Below are 26210 nucleotides of genomic sequence, written 5' to 3'. Positions count from 1 at the left end.
CCGAGGTGAAAAGGATGTGGTCGATGTTCCGGCGCTTGCACTAATGTATGTAAGTGTTGCTGAGTGCTGACTGTGGGGCTCATGGGGACAACCCCACAAAACCCCAATCCAAGGTGGCCCTGTCGTCATCGTTCACTGCAGGAGTGACCCCAACTCGAGGCTTGCAAGTCTGCAGCCCAAGCACTGGATGGGATGCCGATTTATGCTTGGATGCCCAACTGCACTGTTTCAATGAGGCTCCAGGAAGCTTCATTTTTGTTGTGACGATGGCAGCAGCCCCGGATGCACCCCTGCAGACCCGCGTGGTCGACGACAAATCGCCGCTCTGCATCCCCTTCATCCTCTCGCGCGTCCAAAAGTATCGGGAGCAACACTCAGCGGAGTCCAATGCCCGGCCATTCATTGTGGGCTTGAACGGCGTGCAGGGCATCGGCAAAACGACGCTCGTCCGCGCCCTGGCCCAGATTCTGCAGGAGCGCGAAGGTCTGGCGACCCTTGTGGTCAGCATCGACGATTTCTACTTCACCCACGCAGACCAGCTCGCACTAGCCGCAGCGCACCCAGACAATGCATTGGTGCAGTATAGGGGAGAGCCCGGTTGGTGATTTCGTGTTCCCCCATCTCGACCCTTTCGTCTGCTCCCAATTCTTCCATCTGGACGCTGTTCAATGCTCTTGTCAATCATCCGAAAAAGAAAGAGACAAAAACAGGGCAATAACTGGCCATTTGATCCTGACTAACTCACCGGCAACTCAACCCCCTTTCCTCCGGAATCAGGTACGCATGACATCCCCCTAGCCAAAGCATTCTTCTCCGCGCTGTGCCAGAACCAGCCCGTCCGCGTACCCCAGTACGACAAGTCGGCCTTTTCGGGCCTAGGTGACCGCCTGCCGGAAGACTCTTGGCCCACCGTCACGAAAGCCGACGTTGTGATTCTCGAAGGGTGGTGCGTCGGGTTCCGGCCTCTGGACGCCGCCACCGTCGAGGCCAAGTGGAAAGGAGCGAGCCGTACGCTGCACAACCACAAGCTGGAACACCTGCTCTTTGTCAACTCGTGCCTACACGACTACAACACTTTGACCGACCTGCTCGACGCCTTCATCCACATCGACGCCGAAGACACGGAATACGTGTATAGCTGGCGGCAGGAGCAAGAGGCGCAGCTGCGGCAGGAGCGTGGTGCCGGCATGACAGACGAGCAGGTAATCAAGTTTGTCGACGCCTATTACCCGGCCTACGAGCTTTTCACCGACCGGGTGAGGGCAGGGATATTCCTGCCTGATCGACCCGGGTGCCAGCTCAGGCTGGTGGTCGGCAGGGACAGGAGCGTGCAGGACAAGATGGTGCTCTAAGAAGTGCCAAAACAGTATACTCGGATTACAGCTACATACCTAGCCGATCTATAAATATGCTATGACATGATATATATGAAGACGGGTCTGCAGGCCTGTGTTACCCGCAGACGGAGCGGTTCTGCAGCTCCGCGACCCCAAGTACTAGTGCTCTGTAATGCAAGCCACCCGCTCCTCTCGTGTGTCCTGTCATGAAATCGTTAAGTCGTTAGTTGTCAGTTCATCAGAAAATGATGCATCGTTGCTTGGATGGTCGTCAGCTCGTTAGAATCCCAAGGAGAAGAAGAAAATGCCGGAGCCAGAACGCCAAGGAAAGTACCTAGCAAGGGAAATCAGAATGTTTTGGCATACAGCACCCCCTAGTTAGTGAAGAAAGGACACCATGCCATCCCACAGATTACATAAATGTCTGACACAAACCTCAAAACTCCAAATCCATGTCCTTGCCCTCCATCATGGTCTGCCCCTCCTGCTTGAGGTCTTCTAGGGTGCGGCCTATGCCCTCAATCTTTGCACGGACCGCCTCCTCCCTTGCTGCGATCTCAGCCTCGAACTGCTGTATCAGCTGGCGCTTGGCCTTGCGGGCCTTCTTGAATCGCTGCATGACTCCGCCGAACTGTTCCAAAAACCAGTCGCCGGCCTCGTCCCACTCGTCCATCGAGAGGCGGGTAAAGAACTCGTGCTGCGCCAGGCTGCCCTTGGTCCTGTAATGCTCCAACCGCTCTTCGATGGTCCCGCCAGCCGGCAGCGTCGTCTGCTGCAGCGCCGCCGCCTGCGGATCAAAGTCAAAATCCTGCGCTCGCAGCTCCGAGTAGCTCATGGCGTGAAGCTCTGCGTCGTTGTAGTCGAGACTCTGGCGGCGCTTCCGCGACGACGACAACTCCTTGCTGGAGGGCTCCTTTAGGCGACGGCTGCCCGTCCGTCCCAACGGGATCTCGTCGACGTGCTTATTTTGGAGCGGGAGCGGCTGTGGCTGCGGCTGCGGCTGCGGCTGGCGATGGGCTCGTGGGGTACGCTGCAGCGCCTCCTTGAGAGCTTCCGGATCCACGCCGCTGCTCGGGGCGATGACTGCCGCCTGTGTGTCGTTGAAGGGTTCTTCGAACTCGAGGGGTGTCAAGTTCTCAAACACAGTGGACCGCTTGTGCTGGAGCTCACGCTCCAGCTCGCGCTGCCGCTCTCTCTCCCGCTCGCGCTCCCGTTCCCGCTGGCGCTCGTGGTCCCGCTTGATCCGTTCCTGCAGTCGAATCTTGTCAATGTGTTCGCCCGCCTCGACTGTCCTTTCCGGCGACATGCCCAGGCTCTGGGCGTCTGGCGAATAGTTGGCTGTAGGCCGGTCAGAAGGTGTGCTACTCTTCGCGTCGCGCGTGTCTCGGTAGGCGAGCTTAGTGCGCCTGAGCCCACCGGCCTTGGTGGGTGTCTCGTAGGGCTGGCGGGTCTCCTGATATACATCGTCCGTCTTGATGCTTTGGTCGTCGAAGACGCCTCCATTGCCATTGGGCTGCAGGGGAGCCGGGTCGGGTGCATTCTGACCACCCGGCGGCGCAATGACCTTGAGCATGCCATTCTCGCCAATAACAAACGGGAGATTCTCTTCGTGTTTGAGCTGGGTCCGGGGGGGCTGGGATTGGGTTGTCCTCTGATGTACGGCATCACTGTAATGGCGGACATGGCTCCCCTGATGTGCACGATGCCTTTCCGAGGCAGCCCTACTCTCGTTCTCACCAAACAGGGAAGCAACAGTCGAATCTTCCCAGGCGGTGTGGCCGCGGGGCGGGTCACGCGCCGTGTCTGAGGCCGATGTCCTGGTGCGCTGCATCGGGTGGAAGTGTTGTGCAGGGAGGCTCATTGTCCCGGTTGGCTGGGGAGGAGCCGGGTACCGTCCAAGCTTTGGCACTGGTATTGACTTGGCTGTTGATGGAGTGTCTGGAAGTTGTGTGTTTTGGCGGGCCGTGACAATTTCTGGCGGGGGTTGCAGCTGTGGCAGTTGCCCACCGTGGCCCGACCCTTGCAAAGCATTATTGGCAGGCGCAGGTGTAGCAGGCAGGCCCACCACGCCTGCCCGTGGACTGCTCCCAGGACCATTCAAACTCCCATCTGCTTGGCGCACAAACAGACCGATGCCCCCCAACTTCTTCTTTGTCGTCGGCATCATACTCAGTCGCATTGGCAATTGAGCACAGCGCGACTTTGAGGGTGGTGGGTGGCAAAAACGCGAGGCGATGGCGGGATCAGGAGACCGTTGTTTACTTGTTTACGTGTTGGCAGGACTGCGAGCAGCGCGTTTTTGGAGGGTCAAGAAGCTGGCATGCAGCTTGGGCCACGAACCGCAAGCTCGCCCGGACGAGCCGCGACTCGGGTTATTATCTGCTCCAGACGGCGTTGGGCTCGCGCCCTCGATTCGTCGAGAATTGGGTTGGGAAGACAATGGGAGCAGTGCAGGAACGCAGAGATGCAGCAGTGGGTGTGGAGAGCCGAAAGCTTCTGGCCTCGTTTCCGGGGTGGGAGACCGGCAACGTTGAAAGTCGTGGTTCCAATGAAACGGCCACTCACTTTTTTTCCGCAGCGCTGTGCAGGGGTGCTAGCGAGCCCGTCGCGCTAATCCCTCTCCTCCCACACGCTGTCAGGTGAGTCAATTGATGCAGGGTCTTGGGAATGCTCCGCAGCTGGCCCCAGTTGGCTCACCCGTCTGCCACTCGTGAGCGTCAATTTCTCCCTCCCGCAATCACCACTGGTCCTGACAGGCCGCCCCGTTTCTTGCCCCGGACTGCATTTCGGCCGGATTGGTTGCGCGAGCCCTCCCCGGACTCTGTCCCTCAACCATTGACTAATGCCCTGCCGCCTTCAAACCGTTGCAGCTCCAAGCCCGCCGAGTCGGCATCTCGCCAATGTGTACCCAACGCCCCCCGCAATCGAATGTGCCATAGACGCCTGACGATGAGCACACCCTCCTTGTAGCCGTCGCATCCACGAAAGCGAACCGGCTCTAGGAAAAGGGCTGGCCTGTTCGGCCACCGAGATCCAATCACCATGCGTGCGCAAAGACCGTGGTGTCTCTCGAGTATCGGCCACACCATGAGATCAAAGGTCTAGGACGGCATGTCTATGCCTTCCTACCCTACAGACCAGTATCGATGATCGGAGGGTGGGCGACGCGTGCTCCGATCGAGGAGACTTAGCATCCATTGGCGCGCAGTGAATGGACATCCTTTGCTTTACCTGGCTCAACTTGCATCTTTATCGAACGGCAGCCGTGAGTCAGGCTCACCAGCATCCCTTCCCATCCCATTTCCCAACCGGAGATGTGTGCCCATGAGTCGACGGTGAGCGGAGTACTTCTTTTGGCATAGCTTCCATGCAGCTGGACAAGGCAAGAAGAGAGTGGCTTTTCTGGCCCAATATCTCCTTTCCATCGTGCTTTATCTCTCTCTAGTGCAACAGAGCATGCGAGCGGGCGTCCAAGATGGTGGGCTACACCAAGCTAACGCTGCGAACTGCCGCGATGTCATGTGTTCATATACAGTAGTACACTGCTACGTTCTATGACGGATTGCACACCTTACCCGCTCTTCCGTGGCTCTCGGCAGGCTCCTCTTTGCGGTCGGAGCTACGAAAGCTAGCTAAGGAAGCATGATGTTGGCGTCGGGTAACACACTGCCCACCATTACCCAGCGTCAAGTTGCTTCTGCCGCGCTCCTTGCCGGCCCTCAAGTGTTCTTGGTGCTACTAGCGCAGAGGCACGCCCCCGCGTAAACCCGGGGGCAAACCGTGGGGTGACAGCCGCCTCCGGCCGGCATCGGGAAGCGCACCCAAGCGCCACCGCCGGCCACGCGCCTGATAAGATAAGCCCCTCCATAACCGTTCAGTTGGGGGGCGATTTCTAATCCAACATCAAACCGTGAAATTGCCTCGCTTTGCTCTCTCTGTGTCCCATTGCCGCCCTTAGCAATGGCGCCTTCACTAGAAGCACCAGAACCAGTCGAGGATGTTCTCGCAAACCCCTTGAAGCAGAAGCCGAACCTCGTCGCCCCGGAACCCGAACACTGCCCTGGGCCCGAGTCAGAGCAGGCCGGCACTGCCGATTCCTGTGCTGGATGTCCAAACCAGAAGATATGCGCCTCGACACCAAAAGGGCCGGATCCCGATTTGCCGCTGATAACAGCGCGCCTTGCTGGCGTCAAACACAAAATCCTCGTCCTTAGCGGCAAGGTATGTCTTTAACTCTGCATCTGGTTGTCATTGCTCTGCTCTGCTAACGGGAACCCAAGGGCGGAGTAGGCAAGAGCACGCTCACAGCGCAACTGGCGCACGCCTTCGCTACCAACCCTGACAGCACAGTCGGCGTGATGGACACAGACATCTGCGGGCCGAGCATACCCAAGATGCTGGGCGTCGAATCCGAGACGATACATGTCAGCAGCAGCGGGTGGTCGCCCGTCTGGGCCATGGACAACCTCGCCGTCATGTCGATCCAGTTCATGCTCCCCAACCGCGACGACGCCATCATCTGGCGGGGCCCCAAGAAGAACGGGCTGATCAAGCAGTTCCTAAAAGACGTTGAGTGGGGGGACCTCGACTTCCTCCTCGTCGACACGCCGCCGGGCACGAGCGACGAGCACCTAAGCGTCAACACGTTTTTGAAGCAGAGCAGCATCGAGGGCGCCGTCGTGGTAACGACGCCGCAGGAGGTGTCGCTGCTGGACGTGAGGAAGGAGATTGACTTTTGCCGCAAGGCCGGCATCAGAATCCTGGGACTGGTCGAGAACATGTCACTGTTTGTGTGCCCCAAATGCACGCACGCAAGCGAGATCTTCAAGGCAACGACGGGCGGGGGCAGGGCGCTGGCACATGAGATGGGCATCCCCTTCCTAGGGTCCGTACCCTTGGACCCGAGAATAGGCATGGCGTGCGACTACGGCGAGAGCTTTTTTGACTCGTTCCCCGACAGTCCTGCCTGTGTAGCACTCAAGCATGTTGTCAGGGGGTTGGCGGAGCAGATAGGGCTTGACCCGAACCAGGTAGTGCCTGAGGGTTAACGAAGTCGCATCTGTAGCATATTATCTATAATCGAACATAATACGTCCTTTAAGGTCATTATTCGTGATGTCTGCGCCACCCCTCGCTTTCCTATCCTGTCGCCCTCAAGCGGCCCCGAGCTTCGAAGGAAGTTCCTCCAACTCTTCGGGGGACTCCAGATCTATAATTCTGGTCACCTCGCTCGTGTTGCGCATCAGCTCTTTAGCACCGGCGTACAGCATCCGCAGCTCGCTGTTGCACGTCGTGGGCAGGTAGTAGAGCATCACGTAGGGAACTGACAGACGGCCGGATGGCTTGTGATAGCAATTCATGATTAGCCATTTCAATTACCCACAAACAACGGGTATGCGGGCTCAGGGGCGCTAACTGACCAGCGTCAGGGGGTAGCTTAGCAGGACGAACCGCGGAGAGTGGTCAGGAAGGTCATCGGCGAGTTCGTCAAGCGACTTGTAAACTGTCTCGTCTTCGTCTTGCCGGATCTCCTTGGTTTGCTTATCGATCATGTCTGGGATAAGGTGCGTCAGCTGGTAGTCCGTGCCAGACGATCCCGGGGGAACGGTGGTTGAAGAGGGTTCTGAGTAGAGAGAGACATACATACAGATGACGGCTTGCGGGTCGCTCGAACGTGAAGTCCCGAGACGGAACTTGCGCAGGTGGTCCTTGGTCTCTTGAGAGAACGTGTATAGCCTTGCTTCGGAGGTCTGGAGTGGTCGTCTTGTTAGCTTGGGATTTTTGTTCGGAAAGGGTTAGATGCAGTTGGGGTGGGCACCATCTTGACTGTGTATAGGCAACTCGAGTAGGTCGCTGGTTCTATGGTCGTGGAATAGTACCAGCCGTACGACGGAGACGTGTGCTAGAGCTCAGCCTTAAGGTTGAATCTGGTGGAGTTGGGAGAGCTGTCGTTGAGCGGCTCAGATGCCCCGCATTCACCACCACTGCACCCTTAGCCCCAAAGCTCTACGCAGCGGATACCTATGTCGCTGTTCGCCCCGCTACCTTAGAGTTAGCTGTGCATGCTTAACGTTAATAATACTTCGCACCTAACGTCACCATACTCGTAACTCATCCACTCTAGCAAGCAACCGTTCGCTTCATAACGGGGTTGCCCAACTCATTGGCATAGGTAGCCCGCTTCCGGGTCGCTCGGTCTGCGGAGACTTTATGCTTCATCTACCCCTTAGTTAGGTAGCGATCTACGGCTAGTATCATCTCGCTGCTGCAACTTCCCATTCATGTGTCTAACATCTCCCGGCCTGTCCTCATGCCTGTACGCTCAAATCTACCTCGAGCAGCTCGCCGATTCTCACGGTCGTTGCCGTCTTCAACTTACCGTCCGGCCTCGTCAGCAACACGCCGAGGAAATATACTCCTGATCCATACAATGAGCGCCCTCGCTGCGGTAGACGATAATCTCCGTCCCAAGGAAATAGATACAGCAGCATGTCTTATCATCGGTGACGAGGTCCTGGGCGGAAAGGCAGGTCTGACAAGTAGAAGGGGTGTGACGCTAGGCTAACGCTTGCTGTAGACCAGAGAAGTGAGTCGCGTCGGACTTGGGTTGCGACAATAGGAAGAAACTGATGGTGGATGGTTAGAAAAATTCCTACACAATGGCTAGATGGTGTTTTGAGTTGGGAATCGTATGCCTCTCACCCCTGACATTGAGGGACCTGTCTTCTCAACGCAGGCTATCAGAACCTGAAACGGATCGAAGTCATCCCGGACGACGAGGCTGAGATCATAGAAGCCGTCCGCCGCATGAGTGAGCGGTACGACTTTGTGGTAACGAGGTAAGTAGATTGAGCTGCCAGTCACAGTCCAGTTATGCGACATACTTACAAGCCACCTAGCGGCGGAATTGGACCTACGTAGGTCCCCTTCCTCATCACTTTTGGATTGGCTGGACTCAGACACATAGCCATGACGACATCACGTACAAGTCAGTAGCAAAGGCTTTCGACCTCCCGCTGGTCCTTCACGAGGAGGCCTACGCTCGCATGAAGAAGCTCTACAAACAGCGCCAGGAACAACCTCCTTTTAGCTGGGATGAAGACTCGCCTGCCCGGCGGGCTAGGTTGAGGATGGTCGAGCTGCCAACTGACCCGAAACTCCCACTAGCAAAGCAGGCACTTTTCCCATGCGAGGACCTCTTCGTTCCCGTCGCTGTGGTCAATGAAAATCTGCACATTCTTCCCGGCGTGCCAGTGCTGTGTAAATGAGCTCCCTAGCAAGCCGCGACAGGGGAAGTGCTGAGATTAAATGCAGTCGACAAATTACTATACGGCCTGACGCCGTCTATTCTATCCCGCCTGGGCCAACCCTTGTTCCGAGCCAGCATCTCGACGCCGTTGCCCGAAAGCGCTATCGCCGACTATCTTACAACACTTGCGTCGCGCCTTGAACCCAGGAGGATCAAGGTGGGGAGTTACCCCCAGATAGGGAAGGATGCGAAGAATACGGTGACGCTGGTTGGGAAGTACGCGCCGCAACGTCCTTTCCGTAACGCAGCTGACGCCCATGCAGAGATGCCGAATATATCAAGAGCATCGCCTTAGAAGTGGCGAGCAACATCCAAGGCCAGCTGACAGAAACGCAGCTTAGCCCTGAAGAACCGACACATGCCAGTTATGGAGAGAGCGAAGCCAACTAACGGAATACCTTCAGAGTTGCCGACCTCAGTTCTTTCGTCCACAACTCCTCGTGACACGATGGACAGGGGAGCTCAACCACGTGGAGCACTCGTCGGCCTTTGTTCAAAGGCGGCCGTTGACGGATGCGGTCACGGGCGTATGTATGAGTTTGGCCAATGTTGCTGTCGGCATGCTTGTAGATCGCTTCTAGAAGAATTGAACCTCGCCTTCGCCTCCTCTCCCGTTAATAGGAGAGCCGAGATGAGCCAGAATCTGCTGGGGTTGATAATGATGGGAATAATCTTATCTGCTCGCGAAAGATTGAACCCATCTTCGGAAATGAACTCCCCCCCTGAAAACAGAGAAGCTGAGAGGACGGTCTTGGCATGGAGACAATATATCGTTTGGCTGGGACATACTGCAGTAGTATAAACCGCCCCGCCTCTGATTGCTAAAAGGCTTTGTATGCAAGTTCATAGAATGTTCAGCCATGAGTCCTTGTATCGTCTCCTGTATTTTTACAGCAAAATCCGACCTCGCGTCGCGCAACAAGCTTCTCCCTCTTGGCGGAGAAACTGCCCCACAGATCTACCCGAAGAGGAGCACTACCTAAGTTAACAAGAAATGTGGGGAAGCTGTGAAAACGTTATCTGAGCACATCTTGCCGCTCCACCACAGCGCCTCCGCCACGGCGCAAACCGAAAGACACCTAAGCGAATATCTGCTTTATCAACCATTCAGCATTCACCCCTGAAGCCCATAATCTAGCAAGGCCATACGGGAGAGAATCGTTTGTGGAACATCCTGTTACCGTTGCATCAAGTGCATTTGCGGCGGGGTGAGGAAACGATCAGCACCTGACACACTCAAGAAGGCCCGAGTCGGCGAGATGGACTCCCCGATTGCCCAGCCGCTGTAGCAGCACATGTGCGCCGAGGAAGACTCCTATGGACCGACGATCTCGACTTGAGAAACGGTGATTTCACAAGCATCTGGTGCGTAGTCACAAGTTGACAGTTAGCCGCCCATTGTACGCAGGGCCAATACTTAGCACTAGAGAGCCCCAAGCACCCCAGCCCATATAGGCTGGCGCTTCCATTGCCAAGCCCGGGTCGTCCCAAGCGAGACGGAAGCGGTAGACGTACTGTACTTCGATCAAGAATCTACGGAATCCTTTGACCCAGGGCCAGGAAACAAAAGGCTCTTTTAACTTCCTCCCGCGACAGCAAGCAGAAGTTGGACAACCAGGTCCATGGCGGCCAAGCTTGACATAGACATCAGGCGCCGTTGCAACCGTTCCAGATCCAACTGCTTGCGGCACAGCGGACTACCGTTCTGGGATCTGGGATGATGTGGGAAGAGGCTCATAAGCCTCATAGCGGGTAGTAATCCGGCACGACGTCTGGAACTTGTTGCGAGATGGCTGACATGCTGACATCACGTCACATCCAACTTACACAACTTAGACAAGGACACAGTCAGCCTTGAACGTTACGAGGCATAAGGCTCCTCACAGATGTTTCTTCAGCCTTACCCATCAGCCAATCATGAGCTTGCAGGATGTTTCGTGACGACCATTGAAGCGGGCGGCACGGACAGCCATTCACTTTGACCTGTTGCGTCAAAACCTAGGTCTCAGGCCCAGGACCGCTGGGCTTGACATTTTCAGTGGTAGGACCACAGTGCCCTGGCCTGTGCTGACCCAGTCGCCGCGGTTGACTTGAGTAAGGTATCCGTATACCTGATTTCACAGAGTTATGCTCTCACAGAAAGGATCCCGAGGTGTTTGGTTAATAATGGAGTGGGATGTTGCCTCCGGGCGAGCTCCCACTACTTATAAGGAAAGTGCTTCTGAGGACGATTCCACAACAACTGTGGGCCAAGGACCAGGCCGGTTGGCTTTCTCAGGTTTGGGTATTGGCTGGCGTCAATCAATTCCTAGGATCGCCGCCGATGCGTGGCGCGAGACTTAATATAGTTGTATGTAGGTATCCTAATAACGGAGGAACTTGACTACGCTTCATTCATCCCGTTATCGACATCAACGTTGGGCTCCAAAATACCATTCCAAGTTGGACGACCGATTTCAATCGTTAGGTAATGTTGAGTTATTCCCGAAAAGGCACAATGCAGGCATGCTTTGGTGGGGAGAAGTGGGGCAAGCGGTCTGTACCCAGGTACTTGCCCATCTCGCACTTCACGCATTTGCCAATCAGAAAGAGAGCAAGCCTGGCCCCCGGGGCTTGCATCCCTGAAGGCACACGGACCCGTCCTTGCAGGCCCTTTGCCTGTTACCCCTTCTGCACCCGCCGCCGCCTTTGAACTTGACCTTCCCTGAACCAGTGCTGCTGCATCTCTCCCAGAAACCACCCGACAGAGCCCGCACCCATCAATTTTTCGGTCTGTTTTCCGTGGTATTCTTCTGCAACCCTCGTCCCCGGCGGATTGATTGTTGGGACATTGCACGTCACTCGTCCGATCAACCACCGGCCCGGCCGCGCAGCACGCCAACAGCCAAACACCAGCCCCCCGGACCGTTCCCAGAGAAATTCGACTGCCGATCCCCACCCAGGGGCGCGCTTTCCATCCACCGACGGCGCCTCCTGTTTTCTGACGTACATACGGACGAAGACCTTTTGTCGCCTCCGGGATCTTCCTTCCACTGATCCGTGAAATTCGACGGTCAGGTCCTTTGGGTTGCCGAGCGACCAAAATAATTCGCCTTGCCCGGACTCCGTTAGCTAGGCGAGCCGCAGCTCAATTGTCTCTGCAAGCTCTGTGTGGTCCGGACAATTCCGTCGACTCCTTATTCTTTCAGTCCAGCTCACGAGATGGCATCCAAGGTGGGTTACAGTTTCTTGGCCAAAATATGTGCCACATAACTCATTGTGCTTAAACGCACAATCGTTCGCGAGCTTTCTGGTCGCTGACGCTGTGTCTACCCAGTTTACGAGAGAATACAAGCTGGTGGTGGTCGGAGGCGGTGGTGTCGGCAAGTCGTGCCTCACGATCCAGCTCATCCAATCGCACTTCGTGGATGAATATGATCCAACTATTGAGGGTGCGCAAACCTGCTATGACGTGCGTTTGCAGACCGCAATTGGCTAATTTGTGCTGTTAGACTCGTACCGCAAGCAGTGCATCGTCGACGACGAGGTGGCGCTACTCGATGTTCTAGATACCGCTGGCCAAGAAGAATACTCGGCCATGCGCGAGCAGTACATGCGCACGGGCGAGGGCTTCCTTCTCGTTTATTCCATCACGTCGCGCGAGAGCTTCGAGGAGATCAGGACCTTCCAGCAGCAGATTCTCAGAGTCAAGGACAAGGACGTGTTCCCCATGGTTGTCGTCGGGAACAAGCTTGACTTGAAAGATGAGCGCAAGGTCTCGACCGAAGGTATGTCGAGCCATAACGGCCTGGGACAATGGCCGCGTTTCGGTTGCGCTAACATGATTCCTATTCCAGAGGGCAAGATGCTTGCAGACGAGTTCAAGTGCAAATTCCTCGAGACGTCGGCCAAGACAAACACAAACGTCGAGAACGCCTTCTTCGAGGTCGTCCGGGCTATCAGGAGGTACAATCGCGAGATGCAGGGGAATCCGTCCCCTGGAAGCGGCTTCTCACACGCCAGCGCAGGCATGAACAAGATGGACATGGCCGAAGAAGACACACAGGCCGGTTGCTGCTCCAAGTGCGTGCTGATGTGAGGGCATAGACCAAGTTCCGGCAACAGGACAGCAGACTCGATAACGCATTGACGAGGATGATTCTAGTGTTGATGAGGAGCGCTTCTTGTATATGATCGGTGCGCGGCGGTGGGCTCGGGCCCGGAGTTGTCGGCGGCTTCGGAGAGCTTGAGGCAGAACTCAGGCTGGAGAGTACGCATCTTGTTGAGGGTTTGGCCACTTGCCGAACGGGCGGCGGACTCAATGGTGCTCTGTGTCTTTGGACAAGCTCAACAACAGGTCTGCTGGCCTCAGGTGCGACGTGCCCCGATGGCCTGTCCTTGGCGGCAACGGACGGATGGGCGGTAGAGGCAGTCTGTTTTGGTACCCATATTGTGGTCTTCTTTTTTGGGAGTGGTTTGAACATGGGTTTTTGTATTGGTCGCTCTCAAACATTGTAATTCTTTTCATCGCTCGCATTGTCTTCCGGCATGACGCAGTCACGAGGCCCCTCGCGGTCCTCTACGATTGTCTTCTCCCTGCAAGCGCCAGCTGTCGTGGGCTTCTCATCGGCTCCAGGGTGTCTGCTTCGAGATCAAGATGACAGGCGGCGAAATTTAGAGGACGGCAACCCTTTCCGCCCCCTAACTGCCAACCAGCATCTCAGGCTCTCGGCGTGTAGAAAGTACACATCTGCAGGCTTACCTTACTCAGAGGAACGGGGTGGTTACACCAGCCCCCATCGATATGTAACCAATTAATATTCCCGTGCCTTCCGAACACGGAACACCACCTTCCCTCAGGAGTAGACAACTAGACATTGCTCGGACCAATTCGGGCCAAATGCGAGGAGTGGCTTAGTTATGTACAGAATTGCTTTACCTATCCTTCTAGAAGGCCCAAGCCCGTCGGTCAAGTAGCAGAACCTACCGGTAAGACGGCGGAGGCTTGCTTCTAGAAGCTGCACCCCGCTCGAGGCCTGCAGTCAGCAGACCCAAGGACCCGGACCAGGAGTGCGATGACGCAAGGGGCACAGCGACTATGCCGTTGGCCTCGCATCGGGCACAACATGGCATAGTCCCCTTTTTCTCGTGTGAGATCGGAGATATGTTCCGAAACCGCCGTCTGTCGGGCTTTTCCCGTGTGACCCAATTTTTCTTTCTGGCCCCCGACTCGCCGACCGGGCCGACCGATCCACAAGGAACCATCTGCCGATCAGTCCGGCCGGTAACGGCTCAGCACGGATCACATAGGCTCGGCCCGACCAGCGGCTGACCGGCCAACTCCGACTCTCCTCCATAATTGCAGCTCCAGTACGGATACCCCAAGTCAATTATCACTTACTTTTGCACACACACAACACGACGCCTCAACACATTTACTGCCTCGCCTGCCGCCCCCGCAGCAAACCCAACTAACGAGGACATCGTGTTGGTGTGGGCCAGTGAGCCATTGAGCCTTGCATGAGCCTTAAGCTCAGCCATCCTCTATTCTTCTCACAACAGCAACACAACAACGGAACTAGAGTACTAGGCTTCCCACGCAATGCCCTCCCCTCCCGCCTCTCCCCCTCCTCAAACTAGGACCGAACCCAAAAGGGAGGAGGAAGCCCTCCCAGTCTCCCAGGCCACCGACGTGCTCCTCTCACCACACATGTCCACGCAGCCGCGGTACCGCGCCTACCGCGTCGCCCGCGCGCGCTTCTGGGAGGCGTTTCCCGGCGGGCGGTATGTGCGGTTGCCGACGCCGGGCTCCAACCTCGAGTGCGGGTTCCACGCGCTGCGGCTGTCGATGCGGCAGCAGTATCGGGGTACTAGTACTAGTATACGCCTGCCCACGCTGGAGGAGCTGCGCGGCGTGTTTTTCTCTGGCGAGGTGGCGGGGAGGAACGGGGATGTGGTCATGGACAACGAGGTCTGGTTTACGGCCGACCAGCTGGCGGCTGTTTTCAGCGAGTGGGGGAGGAGGTATCTGTCTGATGGTGGTCTGCGGTGCCAGCTGGGGTATGTCACTGGCGACGGGACTGGGACAGGCACGGAAGACGAGTATGACGGGGTCCCGGTCATGATGAACACGCCTGACGTGGACACGGCTGAGGAAGGGGGGCTTGAGAAGGGGATTGTCAGGGTGTGGGTGTATAATGATGGGGCGTCGTTGAGGGGCGGGGTGGGCCATTTTGAGGGCATCAGGCGGCCGGTTGGGGAGGAAAAGCGGGTAACTGAGGCAGAGGGAGGATGAGGGGAAGGAGCGCAGAGCAAAGGGAGGGTGAAGGGGTGGGCGGGAAGGCACGGTTCGAGCCGAGGAACGCACGTTGAAAGGAAGGAAGAGGCATAATGCTTGGACGCAGCTCCAAGTCGCTATGCACCAGGCTTCCAAACAAGGCGTCCAATCATCCAGCGTCATATCCCTATGTCATTATTGGCAGGGGCATCGCAATCACAACGAATTTCCTGGGCAGGGGTTATGGGTCTGAACTGGATGATCCGATTCATCGAGGCGTGGTTCCGCTAAAGGAGAAGGAGCAGAAAACTCAAAGCTTTCACCCACCTGTTCCTTCCAAAACCAACTCTCCAGTCCACCAAGGGCACGATAAAATGACGGTGCGAGTCAGGCAGGAATCCCTAATGGTCTGGGAGAAGGCGTACTCTCCATGATACTCACTGAATATAGTATCTTAGCCTAGGCTTGTATTGCAAGCCGTCCCGCGCTTGTTGCGAGACATTGCAGATATCCTAAAGCCAAATACCTCCAGGTGCCCAATTGACAGCCACTGTCTTGGCCAATACTTCGATCGCCAACCGACACGCTTCTGATACTGCCGTGTCTATCGCCTCAACCAAGGGAGCGAAGTCTGCCCGCATCTAATTTTCCAAACAACAGAACCGAGGTGTGTCTGGAATCTGGATGCGGCGTACTTGGCTGTGCACCTACTAGTGTCTTTCCGACCTGTTTGCTACTGCATGAGTCATGTATGCCACGGGGAACCGTTGATGATACAGTTCTGTGGTGTTGCTGGTTTTCTCACCGATTCAGCTACCATGGCACAGCCCCTTCCCGGGTTTCCATGCTATACGTCTCTTCGGTGTTGTTGTTGGCCAGCATCAAAGTGATGAGTGACCGTCGTGACGTAAGGTTCGCACTCGAATCCACACGCTTGAACTGAATCTTCTCTTCCATGCTCGACTTCCCGCTTTCTTCGGCGGACTCTTCCTCCCATTCTTCATCGTCGTCGTCGTCAATGGCACTCTCATCGATGTAGTCGTCATCGGTGTCGCTGATGGGACGCTCAATCTCGGGGTGGCATACGCGATAGTGCCGCGCCAGTGCGTCTGACCTGCTGAATGTTTTTTCATCTGCGCACAGATCGCAGCGGACCTGTTTCTTGAGCACATTGTGGAATGTGTGTTCGTGCAGGGTAAGTTCCAAGGGCCTTGAGAAACCCATGTCGCATGGTTCTCCTGTGCTCGGGTTGATGCGTTCGCATCGATGTGGCCCAGCTTGTGTGTTCGAGAGACTGGGTCCCGTACCAAGGGCCCCAGGGAATTCTATTTCCACAAGGCTGCGGAATGATGGGAGTTTGGTTCCCTTGGTATAGACGTTGCCACCTCCAAAGGGTTTGTTGGTTCCCTTAGTGTAGCTCCCAGCAGAAGAAAAACTTGCGACACTGCCGCTTCCGGAACCAAAACTTGCAGCACTGCCTCGTCTTCGTAAGCGTCTGTTATCCGGTGCCCGGCGGTTCCCAACATCACCCGGGCTGTAAGGGTCGCCGCCCTGTTCTCCGTCCGGCAGACGGTCAGGGGTGACAAGATCCTGCAGTGACCGCTCCATCATGTTTTTGGGCTGGCGCGTCTCGTCCACTTGTCCAATTAGTGCTTTAAAAATGTAGTTGTCATCCTTTTGCTTCTCTAGTGACTCCCGAGTGGCTACGAAAGAGAGATCCCCTAGCCCCTGTTTGCGGAGATAGCCATCGACGGTTATGACCTGCAAATTCAGCTCAGTGAGAGCCATCCAGCGAGTCCAGATTTCGCTTTCACGCAATCGTGCAACGATAGGTTGCAGATCGACACCTGAGGACCGAGCCAGTCTGGCATGGGTGAAGAACTCGTGAGTAGCATATAAGAGCAGTGCCGGGTAATCCTCCAAGGTGGTTGTCTTTACTGAGTCGTCCGGGACCACCGAGGACGGAGAACAGATGTCCGGTTTTGTCAAATAAGTGTCGTCAACAACTGAATCGGTAGTGGCAATCCACTTCATTATATCAATCCCTGCCAAGCCAACCGGTGACAGGCATTGTTCTTCGCGTGAAACCTTGTCGGTCTCTGCCGTTTCCTCAAACAGAGGCGGGGTCGGGTCCTGCTCCTCAATGTATCTCTGACGTTGTGCAGCCTCTTTCCTCGCCGTAACTAGAGCGTCCAACTCGGCAATGTTTAGATAGTCGAGACAAGTCGTCATTATGGAGACATGGCCGAGACCAGAGTAAAGCTCTCTGTACGATTGACCCAGAGTGGCAACTTGTTCGAACTCCCGCGCGAGATTCCTATTTATTATGTATTCGAATCCCCAACTGAAGAAAAACTCACGAACAGAGTCGTGGATGACTTGGATGGCTCTGGTCTCACCGTTCTCCAAATCCAGAGAGCCGGCCCAGGCGCAGACTGATACTGATTCTAGAAGCTCGTCCTTTGGCCCAGCTGTGCCGTTGGTAACCTCTAATAAACCCCTTGACAAGGTCCTGATCTGCCTCTCAAGTTGGTCTTCGCTTGTGGTGAAATGCTCTGAAAGCCGCCATTGTTGTAGCGACGAGGGCACCGGCCGCCTGATGAACGCCAATATATGGTGCCACTCGTGGAGCCGAAGAGGTCTGACAGCGAGTGTAGCCCACTGGAAGAGCCGCAGCAGCAGCTCTTCCGATCCCGGAGGGGTAGACGCAAGAATCTCGGCAAAGAGATCGCTGAGCTCTCTGGGCAGGACATTGACCTTCTCAATCCAGTACACTAGGTTTCCGCCCTCCTCCCATTTGCTGAGCGTCTCTTCCACGACGAGATGAGCCCACAGAAACACCCCGTCGGCTTTCTGCAATATTTCATCTCGCAGCCGTGGCCACTGTGGATCCGCACCTGCCTTGGTAAGTCGGAACCTCTGCGATACATATGCCGCAATGTCGTTCCGGTTGGAACGGTCCACGACGATTTCCGGCCAAAGAAATGATGTGGAGTCTCTGCTTGAGAGCAAGACGTTTAGCCTGGCTCCCCCTTCCCACGCCCGCAGGTTTAAGCACTGCCAGAAGTGGATGAGCGCTGAGGCCCGCTCGTGGCATTCGTCGACAGCATCGATGAAGATGAAGCTTTTCCGCCCTCCCCGCCACTTGCCAAGCAACAGGCGTAGTATAGATTCCAGTTGATCGAGCAGCCATGCGTTGCCCGCGCCGTTTGAGTCGTCTACTCTGCTCTCCCTGCTTATATCAAGCAACCTGGGCGCCAGGCGAGTCAGCTGTTCTCTGTCTTGGCGCAGCAGCTGATGTAGCAATGACCGATAGAGTCCAGCTTTCGTAGCTTCCAGTTCCCGTCCCTTGGCATTGAAGAAGAAAGCTGCAACATAATGACCGGACCTGGCGTGTTCTCGGAGAGTGCGCCGGTAGGCTTCCTTCATTAGTACCGACTTGCCGGCGCCGGGCTTTCCTTTCAACCAAAGCATACCATTACCCAGACTTATGTCCCCAGTATCCCCGCTAAGCCAGAGTTTGTAACAGTGGGTTTCGAAAAGCCAATTACATGTGTTGTCTGCTGGGCTTCGCAGGTTCCGCCGACGAGTATGCATGCCCGGGAACCACAAAAATTGAAGGACAGCTCTCTCGGTTTCAGTCAACGCGGCATCCCCTTCGCCACACCCTAAGGACGAAATGCTGAGTAAGGTTTGGGGCCGCCTTGTCCGGTCAGGTAATTCGGTTTGCAGAGCACGTGCTTCAACGAGCGAAAGATATATCGATCTGAGTTCTTCGGCGACCTTTCGGTAGCCTGGGTCGTCAGGCCCGGCAAATCGGCACATATCCATGTGATTAGCTTGGATAGTTTCGGCATCTTCGCGGTGGTCCCCAAGAGATGACGAGTAGTCGGGCACAACTTTGTTACCCAGAACACCGAGATTCAACCCCGTCAAGCCAAGTGCTTCCTGGAAAGTCTTGACACGGAAACTGTATCTTTGCCACAGGGCAGAGAAGGATTCCTGTGCTCTTTCCAAATCCGTGTTTCTCAAGCCCAGTGCCTGGAGAATCGTAGCTGTCGTCTCGGCGCGGAAAGCGCTGATGAAAGAACGCGCCCATTCGCCGAGAGCAGCAAGGTCTGGACTGCCGCGGTGAGGGTTGCCAAGGAAGATGACAGCGGAAGTTGATTCGACAATGCTTGTTAGATGGCTGTCTCTTGAGGTCGAGGATGCTGCGAGCATCTAATGGGTATGTCAGCACCAGAACATTGGGAAGAACTGGGCAGTTCGAGTTGCTTCACCTCCTTGAGAATTATCCCTCCAAGACTATGGGCGACGAAGATCAATCGACGGCCGAGAACCGTCACTCTCGACAGAGCAAAAAGGAGATCCTTGGCATGAGAATAGATGCTGTTCTGGTTCGTGGGCGCAGCCATATACTTTGTGACCTTTGTGTCGTAGCCGTACACGAGTATACGCGCATCCGGGCATTCTTTGGGCAGCAGATCGGATGGCCAGAACACAGGCGAAGACACCGCCTGGGACGAGGATGCGGAATTGCCTGTATCTCCCGGGCCTTGGTGGACATAAGGTTTGCTTGCCCTTTCACGAACAGACTTTCCGGAAAGAGTCCTGCTAAGCCTGGACAGTGAGGAGCGCAACGCATTTCGTTTTACATGTTTGCCGCCGTTGGGAAATTCCTGCCCGAATGTAGGGGGTTTGGGTGCCTTTGTGCTTGCCCAAGTCCTGTACGGATGCCCTTGCAAGCCGTGTACAAAGATGATGCTGGCACAGATGTCAGTCGCAGCTTCCGCCAGACAGAAAGGCGGGGGTTCGAGTTCGTAAGGTAGGTACGCACTCAACAACTGGCTCATCATTCTCCGGCTCATAAACGACAGAAATACCGGTGTCCGTCGGGGCGTTCCTCATCCTCGCTGCCTGATGATTTACGCAGAACCGTCTCCTTTGCGTTTTGGCTGACTTGAACTGTCATTGCATCAAGTCGGGGTTCCGTGACTGCCTGCTAACCTCTGCGGTGGTCGTCGTCGTGAGGCTGAAGACGTTCTTGGCAACCGCCATCCAGCAGGATCCGAATCCAATTGGTCACGGGCTGCAGCCTAGATATCATTGTGCTCCTGTTAACGAGGGCACTGCCTACCTGCGAGATTGGTATTGTTTTGTATGTACATACTGGTACTTGTACATACACTGTTACGCGGGCTGACTGGTGAAGGGGTCGCCCGATAACAACTCAGACCCGAATTGCGGTTTGAGCACGATGTCTGCGGAACTCTCTGTAGGCACTCGGCACTGCCAACTGGATGTTGATTAATTCAGGGAATCGGATATGCGGAATGTTGAGTACAAGTGATAGTAGAGCCTACCGAAACTTGGGGAACAAGTACTTGACCACCCTCATAGCTTAGGCGACGAATCCGCCTCGGCGTCGATCAAAATCACCAGCTTCCCAAACTGTCTTCCAGCTTTCATGTCCTCAAACAAGCTCTCGATGCCCTCCAGATTATCCAGGCCCTTCACGACGCGGCTCACCACAGGCCTGATCTTGTGCTCGCGCACAAAGTCCACCATGGCACGGAACTCGGCCTTGGAGCCCATCGTCGAACCCTTCAGCTCCACTTGCTTCAGCGCCGCCTGAATAAGCCAATCCATCTTTGGCCCGACCGTCATCCCGTACGACGTGATCACGCCCCCCGGCTTCAGCAGCTTTACCGTCTTGGCAACGATATCCCCGCCAGCTCCGTCCACCACCGCATCCAGGAACGGCCTCTCCTTGGGTAGCATCCCCTTCAACTTGTCAGCCCACTCACCCTTGTAATTCACCCCTCCCTTCGCGCCCAGCGCCACCGCCCGCTCAATCTTCTGGTCATCCCCCGACGTCACAAACACGTTGCACCCCAGGGCAACAGCAAACTGCAGCACCTGCAGCGCGACCCCGCCGCCGATGCCCGTCACGAGCACGTTCCTGCCCGGCTGGGCTGCGTCCGCGCTCTTGGTGACGAGCGCGCGCCACCCCGTGAGCCCCACGAGCGGCAGGGCGGCGCCCTCGGCAGCGGTCAGGTGCGGCGGCGCGGGGACGACCTCGTCCTCGTCGACAACGACCCACTCCTGGGCGGTACCGACCTCGGTCCCGACGGCGGCGCCGCAGATGCTGAACCGCTTCCCGAGGTCCTCCGGCCCGGCCGGGTCGGATTCCCACCCCCGACACGGGGTCAGCAGGACGGGCTTATTGAGGAGGGACTGGGCGAGCGGGGACGGGTCCGGGCCGAGGGCGGTGACGGTGCCGTAACCATCGGCGAGAAGAGGGTTGGTGAAGGAGATACCTGGGTAGAGGTGCTGCCGGATGAATAAGTCGCGATGGTTGAGAGCGGCGGCGGCGAGTTTGACCAGGACTTGTTTGGGGCCTGAAGTGGGCTTGGGGACTTCATTGAGTTGAAGGCTGGGAGCGTGGTTTAGTAGTTTGGGACGGTGGATAAACGAGGCGAGGCATGAGGCACCTCTGGACCGAGCTTACGGGTAATAGACCTGCCCCGGCTTCCCGCCCTCGGTCTTCTTCACTGTGAGAGCGTATGGCATCTTTGATAGGAGGGGAGCTGGCTGGTTTGAATTGTGTCCTTTTTCTTGGAGAGAAATGAAGACAATGTACTGGACTCACAGTTGGGACTCGGCATGATCTGAGATGTAGGTGAGCTTCGGCAGTGTCACGCCCCACCTTCCCCCGCACAAACGGATCCACGGATGGGGGTCTGGCCAGTCTGGTACGGAGTAATGGATTGACGCTCGTGCCTCGGCCCGTCCCCGCCGCCGAGCTGCGATCGGCAAATCTCCGTCCAATTCTCCGTCGTCCCCGCCAACTGGGCGGCGTCCTATCCCGCCGCAGCGCCGGGTCCAAATGCGGTGCCGGGTTCTTGCACCAGTGTTTGTGCATACAGCTGCGTCGCTGACAACACCATACTTTGCGCGATACACAATTCCCTTGCTTCGGTTATCGTTGGATCTGCAGTTCCCAATTCGGTCGGCATCCGTACACCAGCATCGCCTCGCTCACTCGTGTGATGTCTTCCTCTTTTTGGCCTTCCCGCTGCTTTCCTCCGGTGGCACAAATTCGCGTTCCCGTTCCCGCTTCTTTTCCTCCTTCTTCTGCTTGGCCTTCTCTGCCCGCTCCGCCTCGGCCGCCCGCTGCTTTGCCTCCTTTCCGAGGAAGTACTCGCCACTCTCGATCTGCATATCCACTTTGCTCTTTTCCGGCGCAGGTGGGAAAGGCGTGTAGGGTTTCTTGCTCTTGTCTGTAACCTTGAACGGCTTCCGTCTCTTTGACAAGGTACGCTTCTTGAAGTTTGGTAGGTATCGGCTCCAGTCCTCGTGCGCCAGCGCTGTTTAACAAGTCAGTGTGAATGCCATCTAAAGTCGTTGTCGCGTGCAACACCAACCTGGATCTTTGGCCAGCTCCCGCTTGATCCTAGCTTTAGGTCAATAACGCCGCTTGAAATATTCCCGTTTACCACTCACATGAGCTCCTTGATCAAGTAAATCGGGTGAATATTTTGCATCGTATCCTCGACAACCCTCCTGACCTCCTTCAGCCCCTTATAAGGCCCCATGACAGAAACCGTGTTTCCGTGCACCAGAATGTAGGTCTGTGTCAGCAGCTCTAGTGCTTTCAAGGCTGTTCATAGTTAGCGACCGACTCTTCCGCAGTGGAAACCCGGCTCAGCTCATACTTGTGCCATTCTGGCCCAGTATCCGTTGTCTCCGCTTGACGAATCGCTCTTTGTTCCGCACCATGCCCCGAATTTTGATAATGTCGCATGCCATCCCATCCTCCAGTATTTTGATGGCCTGTGGCGCAGGGACGGACCGTGCGAGAAGTTTGATCAGGTCTCGAGCGTTGAGGATCGCAGCGGGATCGTAGGTCTGCAGAAAGGTCAGAGCTGCATGCAAGCACTGAGCTGGCGTGGAATTACCTTTCTGGTCGTCTTCACAGTCATTGAACCCTCAACAAGGTCCAACGTCGCACTGATGCCATGCTTCTCTAGAGCTTTGGTGACGAGGGGCCAACAATCCTTAAGATAGCGCTCGCGGTATTTTGGGAATAGAGTCATAAACGACGATTCTTCCAGGAACGGCCCTGACGATTGTTCCTTGGTGAACGGCTCGATCTTCCATTTGTCGATATCGTCCGTGTCCCATGGTTTGTCCTTTTTGTGCGTCGACGGCATTCTGATATGCTTTGGCTCTCGATAGAGTTGCGATGCCGATATACGCGGTGGCTATTTGGTACAACTCTGGATTTGTCGGTGGCGAGGAAGTTTGTTTCTGTGTCGGTGTCGTCAAACAGCTTCCAGCCTGCGTGGAAATTTTTGGATACCAGAGTTACTCCGTAGCCTTATCGCGACTTTGGCACGTTTTACAGTACCACAGTACCACTGTATGTACAATACAATACGTATGTATTCATGTAATTCCGGAGTTCTCAGTATGAACTTCGTACAGCGGCACGGCTCTTACTGTGGGTCGGTCTCTGTTCTGCTTCGTCGCAAGATTCTGTGCAAGTCTCACCCATCAGCACCTGGAGGGGATCCTCCCTTTTTGCCCTATTTTCCCACCGCGATTCGCTCTACCTGGTTGGATCATTTACGATCCAGTTGTTGTTGCACCTACCGAGTTAGAGAAAACCCAGGAATTCAACCTGTTCTTTGTTTTGTCTCTACGTACCGCATTGACCGGTTCATTCGAAAGATTGCCTGTGTCGCGTTTCCACCTGGCGTCTACCAGCAACTTACTGGGCCATTGATTGCATATGCGCTGGTTTAACCTCCCGAAGGCCATTCATATCCGAGCGTTGTCTATCCGGCCCGTTTGCACCAGAAGCTGCCCTTCAGCCGACCTCGAATAGCGTCACGTCGCCAGCCCGTCTCAGCACAGGATACTTAGCAACGCCATCAGACCGGTCCGGGTTTCATCGCGTCTTTTCAACTGGATTCCGCGATTCTTCCCGACCCGACCTTGAGCTTCTGTTTCTTCTGAAGATGGAAGACGGTACACAAGCCGCGCCAGTACCACCGTCTCTGAAATCAGAGCCAGACTCAGAGCCGATTTCGAGACCCAGTTCGGTATCTACACAAGACTCAGCTTCACAGAACCTTGCACACCATCTCTCCGGAGTTGCTGCGCTTGCCACCACCAACTCTGTAGCGAGCTCTCCGCAGCAAAGGTTGGTGACATCAGGGAACCCGGCAATGCTTTGAAGGCACCGCGGCGAAAGAGGGCCCGTGGCTCGAATCTAGAGCGCCATGGAGTCTGGGCCTCTACTTGTGCTTGCGAGGAGTTTGCTGCGTAGCCAAGTGCTCTGCGCTCTTGCCTGATCGAACTCTCATCCCACGACGCTTTGTTACGTCGCCGAGCTGACATCATATACAGACCTGTCGCGATTGCGCCAGCAATGTACCCGTCAGGAACATCACCTGCGAGCACCGCACCAGCTCCCGGGGGCAATCTGGTACGATTCAACCGCTCCTCTACTTTCTCGTACTCCTTTCTCCATCCATTCTTTTCCCGCGCCTCACCAATCGGTTGCTGGCGGTGCTTGATTCCTGACCAAGGCGCCGCTTCCTATTGGCTCGCAGGGCAGCGAAATCTCAGTGGGGCAGTTATCCCCAAGCCCCACTTTTTGCATCTTTACCGTTATCGTTGAGCCCCACTCGATTTTCACTCAAAAAATTTCGTTATCATCCACCTTATCATTGCTTTCCCAACTCATATCTGGGGCTCCATCTGCATTTATCCCGGCCTTATCGTCACGATCTAATCTCTCATAACCTATCTCTCATCTGCACCCGGCTGCTCCCTGCTGTCATACAGCGCGCCCATCATGGCGACCATGGCTAACCATGACCGCGAAACCACACAGCCTACCTGCCAAAACTGTGGCACATCGACAACGCCGCTCTGGAGGCGCGATGAGACGGGCGCTGTTCTCTGCAATGCGTGCGGTCTCTTCCTCAAGCTTCATGGTCGTCCGCGGCCCATCTCGCTCAAAACGGATGTAATCAAGAGCCGCAATCGTGTCAAGACGATGCGACCTGATCTTGCGAAGCAGAAAAAGGTATGCCGATCCTCGCCCCATTCTAATTCTTGTACGACTGACGTTAGATAGACTCAGCAAAACCACAACCTTGCGCAACCGGGCGATGTGAACGGGAACGATCTCGGCACTCCTGGTAATGGAGTAACGGCGGCGAATCTCGGCGCTCGTAGGACGTCACAGAAATCCGCAAATGGTGCAGTTGACGATACCAATTCTCCCATATCACGCACTGGGACGCCTAGTCTCTATGGGGCACACATCCACCCCCTATATCACAATATAGACGACCAGCTACAAGCGCAACAGCTATCTGGCTTTCCTGGAGGGCCCGATGGTCGCGCCCCATCGCCTTTGAATGGCGAGCGCTTAGACATGCCTCAGACGCACGAGCAGCTTCTTGCAACGAATTCAAGCTTGAAAACTCGTGTCAGCGAGCTTGAGGTCATCCAGGAGCTTTACCGCGGGAGAATTCAGCAACTAGAGCAGGAAGAAGCGAATCGGCAGGCCCAAGAGAAGAACAAATCAGAGGTTGAGATACAACTGCGCTCGCAGCTGGATGCCATGAATGAGGCGCATGCGCAATTGCAAAAGGAGCTGGAAGAAAGTCATCGGAGAGAGAACATGCTTAAGCGGCGGTTGGACGAGCTAGAGGTCGAGCTTAAGGAGGCCAAAGAATCTCTCGAGGTGCACGAAAGCGGCCGTGCGAAGAGATCCCGTGTTGACGAGCCTGCGGCCACCGATGACGATGCTGCTTCAACCTCACAGCCGGCGACGCAGCCAGTTTCATAGTCTCGAATTTCATCGACATTTGGTTTGGGTGTTGTGCAACGCCCGCTGTGCAAGGCGGGCTTCGCAACGCGCCGTGTATGTCTATTGGCTTGGGTTGGGTGGGCCTCTCATTGAAACTGGTGTTCGCGATCCAACCAGCGATGACGAGTATAATCTGGCGTCCTGGGGGCGCTGTGGGTTTCCCTTCCTACTATACCTTTGCATTGACTGCTCGAGGACCGAGTTCTGAGGATTGCCTTCTTAACCGTCATGAGGGGATTTGCCGTATATCTTTCGGATAGTTGATTGAGCAATCATCTCGGCTTCGGACTGGAGAAGTAGATCGGATAGCGGGCGTCTTTCAGGCAAGCCTAGGTGACAGCGACAGCCGGGATCAAAATTGGAGAAGGCGATGGGTGCAGTTCCAATCGATGCGTAATATCCTTTCGGTTTATC

The 26210-nt window shown here is 55.7% G+C and overlaps 11 protein-coding genes across 11 annotated transcripts; 6 read left to right on the top strand and 5 right to left on the bottom strand.

Moving 5' to 3' along the window:
- The first annotated feature begins 146 nt into the window (after positions 1 to 146).
- N656DRAFT_784240 (P-loop containing nucleoside triphosphate hydrolase protein) lies at positions 147 to 1441 on the top strand. Its single transcript, XM_064816127.1, has 2 exons — positions 147 to 597; positions 778 to 1441. Exons 1-2 carry the CDS (start codon positions 267 to 269, stop codon positions 1350 to 1352), a joined length of 906 nt encoding a protein of 301 aa, XP_064666048.1. The 5' UTR covers positions 147 to 266; the 3' UTR covers positions 1353 to 1441.
- On the bottom strand, positions 1421 to 3805 carry N656DRAFT_784238 (uncharacterized protein). The gene has a single exon (XM_064816126.1). The coding sequence runs from the start codon at positions 3499 to 3501 to the stop codon at positions 1774 to 1776; it is 1728 nt and encodes a 575-aa protein (XP_064666047.1). The 5' UTR covers positions 3502 to 3805; the 3' UTR covers positions 1421 to 1773.
- Positions 3806 to 5297: 1492 nt separating this feature from the next.
- Positions 5298 to 6385, top strand: N656DRAFT_717983 (cytosolic Fe-S cluster assembly factor NBP35; the record flags this gene model as incomplete). Its single annotated transcript, XM_064812243.1, has 2 exons — positions 5298 to 5558; positions 5618 to 6385. 2 exons carry the CDS (start codon positions 5298 to 5300, stop codon positions 6383 to 6385), a joined length of 1029 nt encoding a protein of 342 aa, XP_064666046.1.
- On the bottom strand, positions 6275 to 6891 carry N656DRAFT_784236 (actin depolymerizing protein; the record flags this gene model as incomplete). The annotated part of the gene is made up of 2 exons (XM_064816125.1): positions 6275 to 6679; positions 6758 to 6891. Coding segments are annotated over 2 exons (323 nt in total), but the record flags the coding sequence as incomplete, so codon positions are not given.
- A 469-nt stretch (positions 6892 to 7360) lies between these two features.
- Positions 7361 to 9440, top strand: N656DRAFT_784235 (molybdopterin binding domain protein). Its single transcript, XM_064816124.1, has 7 exons — positions 7361 to 7863; positions 7915 to 7923; positions 7982 to 8026; positions 8082 to 8176; positions 8237 to 8254; positions 8305 to 8597; positions 8652 to 9440. Exons 1-7 carry the CDS (start codon positions 7768 to 7770, stop codon positions 8939 to 8941), a joined length of 846 nt encoding a protein of 281 aa, XP_064666044.1. The 5' UTR covers positions 7361 to 7767; the 3' UTR covers positions 8942 to 9440.
- Positions 9441 to 11847: 2407 nt separating this feature from the next.
- N656DRAFT_801851 (ras-domain-containing protein) lies at positions 11848 to 12724 on the top strand (the record flags this gene model as incomplete). Its single annotated transcript, XM_064818179.1, has 4 exons — positions 11848 to 11859; positions 11963 to 12077; positions 12138 to 12413; positions 12483 to 12724. The coding sequence occupies 4 exons, from the start codon at positions 11848 to 11850 to the stop codon at positions 12722 to 12724; spliced, it is 645 nt and encodes a 214-aa protein (XP_064666043.1).
- Positions 12725 to 14227: 1503 nt separating this feature from the next.
- On the top strand, positions 14228 to 14920 carry N656DRAFT_771844 (uncharacterized protein; the record flags this gene model as incomplete). Its single annotated transcript, XM_064813890.1, has 1 exon — positions 14228 to 14920. One exon carries the CDS (start codon positions 14228 to 14230, stop codon positions 14918 to 14920), a length of 693 nt encoding a protein of 230 aa, XP_064666042.1.
- Positions 14921 to 15715: 795 nt separating this feature from the next.
- On the bottom strand, positions 15716 to 19810 carry N656DRAFT_801849 (uncharacterized protein; the record flags this gene model as incomplete). Its single annotated transcript, XM_064818178.1, has 3 exons — positions 15716 to 19123; positions 19183 to 19666; positions 19740 to 19810. 3 exons carry the CDS (start codon positions 19808 to 19810, stop codon positions 15716 to 15718), a joined length of 3963 nt encoding a protein of 1320 aa, XP_064666041.1.
- A 486-nt stretch (positions 19811 to 20296) lies between these two features.
- On the bottom strand, positions 20297 to 21475 carry N656DRAFT_718042 (NAD(P)-binding protein; the record flags this gene model as incomplete). The annotated part of the gene is made up of 2 exons (XM_064812247.1): positions 20297 to 21338; positions 21414 to 21475. The coding sequence occupies 2 exons, from the start codon at positions 21473 to 21475 to the stop codon at positions 20297 to 20299; spliced, it is 1104 nt and encodes a 367-aa protein (XP_064666040.1).
- A 468-nt stretch (positions 21476 to 21943) lies between these two features.
- On the bottom strand, positions 21944 to 23118 carry N656DRAFT_717963 (eukaryotic type KH-domain (KH-domain type I); the record flags this gene model as incomplete). Its single annotated transcript, XM_064812240.1, has 5 exons — positions 21944 to 22272; positions 22330 to 22358; positions 22409 to 22565; positions 22621 to 22813; positions 22864 to 23118. The coding sequence occupies 5 exons, from the start codon at positions 23116 to 23118 to the stop codon at positions 21944 to 21946; spliced, it is 963 nt and encodes a 320-aa protein (XP_064666039.1).
- Positions 23119 to 23928: 810 nt separating this feature from the next.
- On the top strand, positions 23929 to 25775 carry N656DRAFT_718093 (uncharacterized protein; the record flags this gene model as incomplete). The annotated part of the gene is made up of 4 exons (XM_064812248.1): positions 23929 to 24113; positions 24320 to 24398; positions 24810 to 25004; positions 25056 to 25775. The coding sequence occupies 4 exons, from the start codon at positions 23929 to 23931 to the stop codon at positions 25773 to 25775; spliced, it is 1179 nt and encodes a 392-aa protein (XP_064666038.1).
- Positions 25776 to 26210: the final 435 nt, after the last annotated feature.

Source organism: Canariomyces notabilis (genome assembly GCF_033297395.1).
Source record: "Canariomyces notabilis strain CBS 508.74 unplaced genomic scaffold N656scaffold_32, whole genome shotgun sequence".
Lineage (NCBI taxonomy): Eukaryota > Fungi > Ascomycota > Sordariomycetes > Sordariales > Chaetomiaceae > Canariomyces > Canariomyces notabilis.
Note: the sequence above shows the minus strand (reverse complement) of the source record. Positions and strands in the feature narration are given on the sequence as shown.

Excerpts from the sequence above, each read along its gene's own strand:
- N656DRAFT_784240 (XM_064816127.1), top strand. The coding sequence starts at position 267 with ATGGCAGCAGCCCCGGATGCACCCCTGCAGACCCGCGTGGTCGACGAC. Across the intron at positions 598-777 it reads GCAGTATAGGGGAGAGCCCG|GTACGCATGACATCCCCCTA; the intron begins GTTGGTGATTTC and ends CTCCGGAATCAG.
- N656DRAFT_784238 (XM_064816126.1), bottom strand. The coding sequence starts at position 3,501 with ATGCCGACGACAAAGAAGAAGTTGGGGGGCATCGGTCTGTTTGTGCGC.
- N656DRAFT_784235 (XM_064816124.1), top strand. The coding sequence starts at position 7,768 with ATGAGCGCCCTCGCTGCGGTAGACGATAATCTCCGTCCCAAGGAAATA. Across the intron at positions 8,027-8,081 it reads GGTGTTTTGAGTTGGGAATC|AACCTGAAACGGATCGAAGT; the intron begins GTATGCCTCTCA and ends GCAGGCTATCAG. Across the intron at positions 8,598-8,651 it reads TCCCGGCGTGCCAGTGCTGT|TCGACAAATTACTATACGGC; the intron begins GTAAATGAGCTC and ends GATTAAATGCAG.